At 43.4% G+C, this 12,608-nt stretch overlaps 1 protein-coding gene across 1 annotated transcript; it reads right to left on the reverse strand.

Annotated features, from left to right (window-relative positions):
* Positions 1-2,686: 2,686 nt before the first annotated feature.
* Positions 2,687-12,285, reverse strand: LOC124799900 (prostaglandin reductase 1-like). Its single transcript, XM_047262954.1, has 3 exons — positions 11,167-12,285; positions 10,388-10,735; positions 2,687-3,255 (listed from the first exon to the last, which is right to left on the reverse strand). Exons 1-3 carry the CDS (start codon positions 11,365-11,367, stop codon positions 2,803-2,805), a joined length of 1,002 nt encoding a protein of 333 aa, XP_047118910.1. The 5' UTR covers positions 11,368-12,285; the 3' UTR covers positions 2,687-2,802.
* Positions 12,286-12,608: the final 323 nt, after the last annotated feature.

Genomic DNA, 12,608 nt, shown 5'->3' on the forward strand with positions numbered 1-12,608 from the left:
TAAGCTGGCGGACAGTGCTTGTTGTTTCAGTATGTGACAGGTGAACACAGTCAGTATTTTTGAGATAGCGTAAATATGAGTGTTAATATTCACTCGGTTGATATGGCCACTATTGGTGTCACGAGCAAGAGGTGTAGCTCGCTGTCTAGTAGCATATAAGTTATTAACCATTAGCAGTGATTCAGGAGGTGAAGCAAAGTTTATTCGTTGTTTCGATCTGTAGACCTAATTATGAGAAGCCATTCAGGGGTTTTAGTTAACTCACAGTGAGAAATACTACGTGAAATTTAAAATTTTCCCGGTGAAGTTCGAAGAGATTTGGAGACTGAAAGAGATTTCTCTTCGAACTTCGCCAGCTTTGATAGCTTAAATGAAGATGACTGGCAGGTGTCCAGTCGAAATATCATCGAGTGAAATTTACGGCGACCAGGTGCAACACCAAAATCTGATCGAATAAGAAATGCTATTTTACCTTTATGGTGAAGTCTTTTCGTAGTTTGATTTTGTTTTGTGCAGAGCAAAGAGTATGTCTAGGTATTTAAGCATGTAAGGTAATAGGAAATGTTGGAATAGTGGCATGTTTAAGTGTTTCTTTCCTGTTCTGTTTGCGTAATTAATAGGAGGTAGTCATGTCGTGATCAGTACCACAGGGAGCGGGATTCTCGATACCAGAGTAGGTTACCGCAGAAGGGGTATTGAGAATTTTGAGGGACGAAGTAGGTAACATGCAACTGGAAAATGAAAAGATGTCAAAGAGATGGAATGCGATTCAGGCTAAGGAGAAGGAAATAGTTTCTCGGAAATATAGGCGTATAGAGAGAAGTTGTTGAGAGAGCACAATGAATGGATGATCGAAAACGATTGGGAAGTCAAGGATATGTGGATTACGCTGAGGATGGAAAGGAGGGAATGACAAGAAGTAGAGTGTAACGAGAAAGCGGAAGCTGAGAAGGGGAATAGTAGGCTTATGTATTGTTTGCTTGTTCCTGCATAACGTCCGACTTCTGTTAGTGTAGTTAAATCGATCCTGGATGGATGGTCTTTTGAGTGGGAAGACTGAGGTATTTGTAGATGGTGTCGTGAAACGAGTTCCTGAGAATTTACGCAAGACGCGCAATAATCACATTGTAGAGGTTAAGAGTGGAATTGTAGAGTTTAAGGTAGTGGGAATGAGTGTGGGTAGTTGTGAAGTGAAGTTTGGAAGGTAGGAGACGAGGTACTGGCAGAAATAAAGCTGTGAGGAGAGGGCGTGAGTCATGCTTGGGTAGCTCAGATGGTAGAGCACTTGCCAGCGAAAGGCAAAGGTCCCGAGTTCGAGGCTCGGTCCGGCACACACTTTTAATCCGCCAGGAAGTTTCATATCAGCGCACACTCCGCTGCAGACTGATAGCCTCATTATGGTGAAAAAAGGTATTTTCGAATTTTCGTTTATTGTGTAATTCAGTAAACTGTTAAAGTAACAGTGATTTTAGATAGCATACGAATATGAGAATTTAATGATAGGTTAAATTCAGTAAGGAACACATCTGAGGATACAACTTAGTACCTTCAGTACAATAAACAAACAATTCGTGCAACGCACTTATTATCAACATTATATACATTCCTTTTTGGTTTTGCATAGTTCTTAATAGCTGATACTATTTCTTGCTGAAGGGATTCTGATATGCACGTATTATGTTGTTCTATTACATATGTGAGTGACAAATGAATGCTGCAATGATATTGTAAAAATTTTGCTTCATTATTGGTTGTTCTCTCCTATGCCTTGGGATTTACACTTTTATGACATAAAGAGTTTCTCTCCCTTCTCTTTGTGTTCCAAAATTTTGCTTTACTGTGGAAAAAGACTTAATGGAGAAATGGAAGATTACTGTGTCTTTAGACTGATTTGAATTATGTTCAGTGTAGCTGAAGCTAACATGGCGAACACAGTAATTCTGATTGTTTGATGTACAAAATGTCCCAGAGTTGTAAGCAAACTGAGAAGCGCCAAAGGGCATGTGTTCATCAATCATTTTTCGACAGAAATAAGTGTTCCAGTGAAATAACATATTTTTATTTCAGTGTCGTCTTCTAAATGTTTTATGGCTCCAGTCTTCAAAGCAATAATGAGGTATTTTTAGAATGGACTATGTTGTATTTTTCGAGCATAGATCGATGGTTATCTGCTACCGTGTTCTATGAAATCGATAGCAGACTGTAAAAGTCTTAATGGGACCTAGAATGAACTAAAAAATTAATATTATTTTTTACAAACAATTACCTGTCCCTCTTCCTCGTTTCCTAATGTTGCGCACAACTTCCCTCGACATTAATTTTTGTTTTGTGCGAAGTTAATATTTCGTTGGGTCGCTCCAGACTGTCGAGTCCTCTGGATGTACAGGCGGTTGCGACTTCCAGCGTGGAAATGTGAGGAAAATGAAGCCATATCTTCCTCATAGTGTATTCTTCAGACATGGTGATGTAATTTGGTGGAACAGAAAAGTATCAGAAATCGACGGTCGCTGAATGTGACGGCTACTTGACGAATTTTATGAAATAATAGGCACCAGCGACACCAGCTTAATTGGCTAGCTGATAGGAGGATAATATACGTAAAAATTATTGTTGTTTATGGAGTGAAGGTCTACACAATCATTTTACAGAAATAACATTTTATTGCTAAGACAACTAAACATGTTTAGCAAATTCTATTCTTTTTGCTGATGATTTAACACGTACTATTTCAGTTCGTTGAATCACCAGAGTCCTTCATATCTTCAATGGAGCGAGGAGCATTTATCAAGCGTGAAAATCAACTCACACTTTGACAACCGCTTTGCCCAAGTTCTCGCCCCTGAGCATGCCAATGAAAGCTTTCGGCGTGTTCTGGAAGCCTTCCGTAACGGTCTCCTTGTACTTGAGTTTGCCCTCTTTGATCCACTGCGCCATCTCCTTGAACGCCTGGTCCCAGCTGTCCAACCAGCGCCCCACAAAGAACCCCTCCATCTTGAGCTCCTTCCCCACCATGTACCTCTGTATGACGGGCGCCAGGGGCACCTTCGACTCGTTGTAGGACGAGATGCAGCCACACACGGAGATGCGGCCGCGGTGCTTCATGTTGGCAATCACCGCACTGCTCTGTTCGCCTCCCACGTTGTCGAAGTAGACGTCGACGCCATTTGGGGCAGCCTCCTTCAGCGCCTTGTCCACGTTCACCGTCTTGTAGTTGAAGGCATGGTCGAACCCTAGCTCCTCCTTCAGCCACTTGACCTGAGAATGCATAGAGAAAAATTAAGTATTCACGTCCCACGCTCATGTGGCACACTAACGCCACCTGGAAAGAACAAAATGTTTGACACTAAAAACAGAACTTTTTATCGGTAACGATTGTGACAGAATAGAAAGAACGACGACGAAATAGAAAGAGGTAGAATAATATCATGTGTTTTTACTGATAGTTCAATATACATGAAAGAAGTGTGATAGGACTGCTGTTGTTCACCATGTCACCATTTACATAAGTGATTTGGCGGACTCGTTGGGCAGCAATCTCTCCCTGTTTGCTGATGATGCTTTGGTGTAAGGTAGGTATCGAAGTTAAGTGGCAGTAGAAAGTTACGACTCAGACAAAATTCCCAGTTGTTGTGATGAATGACAGCTAGCTCTAGGTGTAGAAAAATGCAAGAACAAACCTGTAATGTTGGGATACACTATCACTAGTGTCATGCTTGACACAGTCAAGTCGTGTAAATATCCGGGCGTAAAGTCGAAAGGCAATATGAAACAGAGGGAGCGTGTCAGAAATGTGGTAGAGAAGGCGAATCCTCGATCTACGTTTATTTGGAGAATTTTAGGAAGGAGTGGTTCACCTGTAAAGGAGACCGAATATAGGACGCTGGTACGACCTATTCTTGTGTATCGCTCGACGCTTTGGGACCTGTAACAGGTCTAATTGAAGGAAACGTTGATGCAATTCCGAGGCGTGCTCCTAGACCCAGTAGGTTAGAAGAATACGTAGGTGTTAGAAGATGCTTTGGGAACTCAAATGGAAAACCCTGGTGCGAAGGCGACGTTCTTTTCGAGAAACACTGTTGAGAAAATTTAGAGTACCGGCATTTGAAGCTGACTGCCAAACTGTTCTACTCCCGTCTTCATATATTGCTTGTAAGAACCTTGAACGTAAGATTGGAGGCATATAGACAGTCATTTCTCTCTCGTCCTATTAACGAGTGGAACAGGAAATGGAAGGACTAGCGGTGGTATACGGCATCCGCCGACACGCATTTTGCGGTGGCGTGCGGAATATCTACGTAGATATAGAGGTAGATGTAAAAGTGCACCTTGTCCTCTGTTATTTTCATAAAAACAATTTATCTCCTTCGAAAATTATATGTAAATACATCTCTCTCAAGGAGGACACTGAAAACAGTAGTAGAAAATGTTATGTGCCTACTAACATCATGAGGCGGTGATATAAAGTTTTACTGAACGTGTCAAGGACCGAGGAAGCGAATGCTACCAACATGTATGATGTCTAGATCTCAATTCCTTTATGCCTTTATCTTCCAAGACTCAAACTACTAACAATATAACACGCAGTGCTCTGGAAATGAATATCAGCAGAGCTCATCGACATTTGTTCATTACCTTCATGAAGGACCAGTAGGTTCCACTCGTTTGTTGTATATATTCTACATCAAACAAACGTCCGCCTATTTAGCTGAGTGGTCAGCGCGCCTGACTGCCCTGCAGTGGGCTCTACTTCGGTTCCCGATCGTGTCGAAGATTTTTTCCACCCGCGGACTGGGTGTTTGGTTGTCGTCCTCATAATTTCATGAAAATCGACATGCAGGTCGCCCGATGTGGCGTCATCTCTTAAAGAACTGCAACTCGGCGGTCGAACTACCCCAGGTGAGGTCTCCCGGTCATCAATACCATACCATCATTTAGTCTTAAACCAAACAAATGTTTAGCGGTCACTTTTCTAACCAACAACCTTGCCCTTCATACATAATGTTTGTACTGAAGAAACTATCCGAGAACAGCTTAAATTCCACCAGTATATATGTCCTACATTCCAAGCTACTCAGAAGATTGGCTGTACAACTCAATGCCTAACTCTTCTGATTGAAAGGAATGGGGATACATGTCAGGAAGCATAAAAAACAGAAGGGAAAGAGAAAAGAGTAAATTTTAACCGTTCAGAATGAATAATCCATTCTAAAAAAAAAAGCCTGTCTTATGCCATTTTTCCATGATACCATTTCTTTAAGCAGTAGAAAACTTCCATTTTGTGCAGCGGACCTACGATGAAGCTTCGAAAGAGAGATGGTGATGCTGCAAGAATTGAAGCTGTGATTAAAAGTCATTATTTGAGTCTAGATTGTTCAGTCTGTAAGAATTTTTCTTGCAGAAAAGTTTTATGCTCAAGTCGGTGTCAGACACATTATTTTAATACGGCACGAAGTTTCGAAAAATTGCGCCCATACTCCTGCAAAGTGAAAAATTCAGTTGGATCGCCGGCCACTGTGACCCAGCGGTTCCAGGTGCTTCATTCCGGAACCGCACTGCTCCTACGGTCGCGTGTTCGAATCCTGCCTCGGGCATGGATGTGTGTGATGTCCTTAAGTTAGTTAGGTTTAAGTAGTTCTACGTCTAGGGGACTGATGACCTCAGATGTTAAGTCCCACAGTGCTTATAGCCATTTGAACTATTTTCAGTTGGTTCTGTATTATTGGAAGTGGTTATAATAAAATTTTGCTACTTATGACGACACCTAGGGGTTACTGCTACTGAGGTTGGTCTTCTAAACAGCGTCCATACGACCAAACCAGTTGCTTGTTTACCTGTGTTTGCTCGTATGTTAGGTACTTGGGCTACGCAACGCTCTGTTTAGAAGAAAGGCTCGTAATCTGTAACTATGATCCTACAGTCAAATAGTATGTACATTGGGTAGAATTGTTAGTTAATAAAATACACAGAACAACTAAATAAAAGTTCAATGTATCATTTAATATCAATGATTCTGTTATAACATGTATAATTGATGTAGACGACAGAGAATAATATTGAATCTTGTTGGCTACGCAGTTTGAAACGGTAAGCCTAAAATTTGGTTTTCTCCAAATGTTTTACGAAGTAACCGAATGACTTCACGAGCAATGTGAGATTGAACTCCATCGTACATCAAAACAGTTGACACCAAAGCACCGTTCTCCCGTAGCTCAGGGATCACATGTTGGCGAGGCAGATGGTAGTAACGTTTGAGATGATAATAACGTGTGTTGTTCACGCTGCATGTCGTTGGGATCTGAGCTCCTCAAAGAAGAGTGGAGCAATCATGAACCGTGCCGTGAAGCCACAGCAAATGACGACGCTTTCTCTATGCAGAAGAACACAATGAACTGAATTTTCTCATTACAAGAGCTTTGAAGGGCGATCTGCTTTTTTTGTTAAAAATCATTGAAAAGCCAAGATCACACAAAATATTTTTTTTATTAAAGACAACGGGATTCAGCAGTCTTGGCTGTCATCTTCAGGTCTTAAACTTCTTTTTTTAATAGAATGTTCATTTTACGCTGATCTCTTAAACAAGACGTCAAGTGGATAAAAGTTAGCGCATCACAAAAATTTGTCATCGCTAAAATATTTAAAAACACACAACATCTTGTACAAAAGGTCATGTCTATATACATATTGCTCTGTAACAAGCATCTGTGAACGATATGTATGTGGACATGGCCTTTTGGACCAATTTCTGTGTGTTTTCAAATATTTTAGCGTTGACAAACGTTCATAATATGCTGAGTTTTATCCGCTTGACGTCTTATGCATGAGATGAGCGTAAAATGAGCATATTTTACTACAAAAAAATATTGAAGACCTGAAGATGACAGATAAGACTGTTGAAAGCGGTTGGTTGAATAAAAAAAAAATTTGTGCGATCTTGGCTTTCGAATGGTTTTTAACAACTACCTGAACGTTCGTTGGCGGTTGTGAACCCCAGATGCAACAACTGTGAGCGTTCATTGCCACAGCGAGCGTTAAGTGTGCTTCATCAGTTCACAAAACATTTCAAGACATGTCGATAACTTCAGCCTCTGCAAGAAACCTAAGAGCAAAGTCTACTCGAATGTCTGCGTGACGTGGTAGAAGTTGGGGAATAGTGTTAAGTTCGTACAGATACCATTTCTCATTTGCTTGCAACACTTTCTCGAACGGTGGACCACGGAATGTTCAGCTTTCGTGACACAGCTGGTGCACTGCTTGAAGATCACACACTGCATTCAGCGTTCCAGGTGTGGTAACAGTATATTCTTTAACAACTTGAGGAGCAATTGGCCTTCGGCCTCTCCCAGAAGCAACGACCTAATCGCCAGTTAATTCGAACTTTCGAATCATGTTCTTTAGCTCCGGTGCAGAAAGAGGACCTCTCCGTATTCCTTTTATGCGTCGGTTTTATGTGTCGGTGCTGCTGAAGAGCGGCAGCTCCGTTGCTGTTGTTTTGATATAACAGCTTTACGAGTAAAGCGGTGACAACCATACTACTAAGGATCCCGCTTTGTCTGCTACCCCCAGCAGCTATAATGGCGGTCAAAATCCTGAAATGGTCTGAGGAAAGGACCGAATCCGGTTGCTAACATATAAAAAAATCTGAAGACGCTATGGAGACTGTTCCTTATTTGATTTTTACAAGTAGAGCCATGCTCACCTCGTCCAGATCCGCGTTGACTGTCTGGAACAGTAAGACTGGTGCCTGTATTCCAACCCCGCGTGGCCATGCTAGTACCGGCGTCTAATGACAGATTATGGCACTAAAATTGCTAACGACGCAAATCCTGCAGTGCAAAACATCATTCCGGCTACACTGCCTCAAGCAGCGAAAGTTCAGTTCGCACCAACCTGGAGTAGTTACAACTCCATGCTACTAGCTCCAGCAATCAGCAAGGAATATGAACAGGTCTCGAGATTATCATCGATTGATCGAAACCGGTCAACATTTTCTTAAATGGAATATTTTATGCAGTCTACACTGTTTTTATTAGAATAGTAATTATAAGCACCCTGTATCTCTAACCACATAGACATCGAAGATCCCCGGAGTGTACATGGTATTGGCGACAAACCGTCACAGATTTTTTCATGTCATTTATCTCAATCTAATGACTAGTTAGTGTGGTTTACGATAATTACCAGTAAGATTCTGGCAATAGTCTGAAATCCATACCTATAAGCAAACGCAGAAAAGCAACATATTTTGGCAACATGTTTCTAAATGGTTATCACTGTTCCAAGTAATTAATCATCCAAGGTGTGTAGAGGGAACCGTGCACTTCTACGATGACATTCACAGACACAGAATTTCCTGTTCAGCAGCAAAATTAACGTAACTGTAACCTTAATTTCAGAGGCAGAAACCTGAAAGAAGCAGGAACCTGAGAATATCATGGAGTTGTTTTTGTATGTCCATCCGTTTCGCTGGAGATCTTCGAGACCACTACCGTTCACTATTGTAAGAAATTGAAACGCCTACAGGCGTCCTTGTGAACTTATTTATTGTGTAGCTACTAGTTCCTGGGCTCAGTGCGCCATTTGCAGATCCTGTTTGATGCTAAAGGGATTATCACGATCCATATATACACTATGTGATCAAAAGTATCTGGACATCCCCCAAAAGATACTTTTTCATATTTAATGCATTGTGCTGCCACCGTATGCCAAGCCAGATACTCCGTATCAGCGTCCTCAGTAGCCGTTACGCATGGTGAGAGAGCGAATGGGGCGCTCCGCGGAACTCACGCACTTAGAACTTGGTCAGGTGACTGGGTGTCATTTGAGTCATACGTCTGCACGCGAGATTTTCACATTCCTAAACATCCCTAAGTCCACCGTTTACGATGTGACAGTGAAGTGGAAACGTGAAGGGACACGTACAGCACGAAAGAGTACAGGCTGACCTCGTCTGTTGACTGACAGAGACCACCGACAGTTGAAGGTCGTAATGTGTAGTAGGCAGACACCTGTCCAGACCATCACCCAGGAATTTCAAACTGCATCAGGATCCACTGCAAGTACTATGACAGTTGGGCGGGAAGTGAGAAAACTTGTATTTCATGGTCGAGCGGCTGCTCATAAACCACACATCACGCCGGTAAATGCCAAACGACGCCTCGCTATGTGTAAGGACCGTAAACATAGAGCGATTGTACAGTGGAGAAACGTTGTGGGGAGTGGCGAATCACGGTACACAATGTGGCGAACCGATAGCAGAGTGTCGGTATTCGCGAATGCCCGGTAAACGTCTTCTGCCAGCACGTGTACTGCCAACAGTAAAATTCGGAGGCGGTGGTGTTATGGTGTGGTGATGTTTATCATGGAGGGGGTTAGCACCCCATGTTGTTTTGCGTGGCAGTATCACAGTACAGGCCTACATTGATGTTTTAAGCACCTTCTTGTCTCCAACTGTCAAAGAGCAATTTGGGGATTGCGATTGTATCTTTCAACATGATCGAGCACCTGTTCATAATGCACGGCCTGTAGCAGAGTGGTTACACGACAATAACGTCCCTGTAATGGACTGGCCTGCACAGAGTCCTGACCTGAGTCCTATAGAACACCGTTGGGATGTTCTGGAACGCCGACTCGTGCCAAGCGTCACCGACTGACGTCGATACCTCTCCTCAGCACAGCACTCCGTGAAGAATGGGCTGCCATTCCCCAAGAAACCTTCCAGCACCTGACTGAAATTATGCCTGCGAGTGTGGAAGCTGTCATCAAGGGTAAGGGTGGGTCAACACCATATTGAAATCCAGCATTATCGATGGAGAGCTCCACGAACTTGTAAGTCATTTTCTAGCAGGTGTCCGGATACTTTTGATCACATAGTGTACGACGTATCACTGGCTGATATAACTGGTTTAAGCAGACTATCTGTTCAACATTTGACAGTTGATGGTTGGAGAGACGACATCACAGTGTTACAGATAGTCTGTGTAAACTTATGTTGGGCACTGATGCATCGTAGATATGGATAGTGATATCCCATTTAGCGTCGAGTTAAGACCTGTAGATGGCGCACTGAGCTTCGAAACTGATAGCTCCACAATAAATAAGATCATAAGGATGGCTGTAGGTGTTTCATTTTCTTACAATCATTCAGTTGTGGTTGGCAATATTCCGTAAAGGCGTTGGGGGTAGGGGTGGGGTGAAGTGCGATGGAGCGAAACAGTGGGCGGAGAACGGGGATGTGGAGAAAGATAGTGACAGAGAGGAATAAAGGGCAACCTCAACTGATGGATGGAATGTGTCAAAGGTTAATGAAGTATGGGAGGTGGCTGTGGTAAGACCAAAAGTTTAAGCCAAGGAAAGGGGACGACAGATAAAGGGAGTGTCTGGTGATTACCTTTACGTCAGAGCCTGCTATGCCGATGACCTTGCAGCCCTTGATGCGAGCTATCTGCCCGACAATGGACCCTACAGCTCCTGCCGCGCCACTGACGACCACCGTCTCGCCAGGCTTAGGGTCGCAGATGTCCAGCAGTCCGAAGTAGGCTGTAGCTCCAGGCATGCCCAACACTCCCAGCGACAGAGACAGCGGCAGGTCTCCGTAGTTCTGCACCAGCATCGGTGGCAGAATTTCACCACCCTTCGCTGCTGGGTTCACCACTGTGCGGTCGCACCAGCCCCAGTAGCCGACGACATGGCGTCCTACTGGATAGTCCGGTGACCGGCTCTCCACTATCCGCGACACCTGAAATATGGTAAAGAAATAGTATTACAAACCTTGTCCTCTGAAACACTTGTAGATAGACGTAAACGACACCTCAGTGGAATGTCATCAGTTTGGAAGGCACTCATAACCTGCATCAGCTAAGCTGGTCGAGACAAGTCTGAGAAAGAAATGACACTCTTAGGCCAGAGACAGCTTCCCGATACTCATTCCCTGACCCCTTTCAAATATCTTCCTGAATGGTTAGAGATATCCGCTCAGCTTTCATGTGGCAGAAATAGAAGAATACTTACTACACGTACACTGAGGGTGATTTTTCTTTTATTTGCTGAAAGTATACAGCGTGAATGACGCAACAGGAAGTACACCCAAAAGACGTACAAGTCAGATCCAGTGGTGAGGATGAAATACGAATGTGCATCGTTTCGTATCATCTTCTTGATGACTCATACCTGTGATCCTAACATGGTGGCGCCGACCTTATGCCTCTGGGAGTACGCCCGCTGGTATGGGTCCACGCTGATGTATTCTGCCTCGCACAGTATTTGGCCATCCTGCAACGCTGGGAGTTCTTCGGTCTCGATTTTGAAGTCAGTAATTTTTGGCTCTCCTTTGAAGGGGCTCGTGATGACGATTTTCCGACCATTCACCATGATTGACGGCTTCTGGCGTCTGCAGTACGAATAACGACGATGTCAAGGAGCTGTTAACCGACTAGCAGTGCGGTGTCGTGTTGCGTGAAGTACTCGCTCGCCAGCTGCTGCCCAGTTATTTATGCCCGCGTCTGCTGCGATAAGACGATAACGTCCTGCACCTGAGTGCAGATAAGTCGGTAGTCACGCACACACCGCCTGCCTAGGTGAGTCCACTTATCTCTGTATGCGCATCAGCAACACGGCGGCCTGTGTAACTTCTGGAAACGTATAGTCGAGATTGTTTCTGTTGTAAGATTCCACCAAGTGAATGATGGTCACAGTCTTCCTTAGATAATTGGTGAGGCCCACGTACTTCCGATTCACCGTTATGTTCTGCTCATTAAATACACAGATTAATCATTACCTTGCAAATAAAGAAAAACATTCATTCATATGTCTGTTTATTATTAACTAGTAAAGGCTGCAATGACGGTTTGGCACCAAGTGAGTTACCTCCACGAGTTGGCTACTATCTGTAGAGACGGTGGCCAGCTGTCACAACATTAGACCATCATTGTCAGCCTCTGTAAGTTTGCACGACCAATCGATCGGCAATCAGCGGTGTTATCAATATTCCAGGGAACTTCAGCAGCACTGCAATAGGTCAGGTGCGTGAAACCATGGGCATTTGCATGTCAGCTCACCCGGCCCTTACATATGTAAGTGCTGTCGAACCTACCTTGTAATGAGGATCAACCGCAGCCAGAAGTAGTCATGTTGAATAACGACCGCTTGAGTGTCCTTTGCAAATATTTTATTTAACGACCGATTTTCTTGCCTAGGAGCCACTTCATCAGTTTGTTGTTGTTGTTGTTGTGGTCTTCAGTCCAGAGACTGGTTTGATGCAGCTGTCCATGCTACTCTATCGTGTGCAAGCTTCTTCATCTCCCAGTACCTAATGCAACCTACATCCTTCTGAATCTGTTTACTGTATTCATCGCTTGGTCTCCCTCTGCGATTTTTACCCTCCGCGCTGCCCTCCAATACTAAATTGGTGATCCCTTGATGCCTCAGAATATGTCCTACCAACCGATCCCTTCTTCTTCTAGTCAAGTTGTGCCACAAATTTCTCTTCTCTCCAATTCCATTCAATACCTCCTTATTAGTTATGTGATCTACCCATGGTTCAGCATTCTTATGTAGCACCACATTTCGAAAGCTTCTATTCTCTTTCTGTCTTAACTATTTATCGTCCACGT

This window comes from Schistocerca piceifrons, chromosome 1 (genome assembly GCF_021461385.2).
Source record: "Schistocerca piceifrons isolate TAMUIC-IGC-003096 chromosome 1, iqSchPice1.1, whole genome shotgun sequence".
Classification (NCBI taxonomy): domain Eukaryota; kingdom Metazoa; phylum Arthropoda; class Insecta; order Orthoptera; family Acrididae; genus Schistocerca; species Schistocerca piceifrons.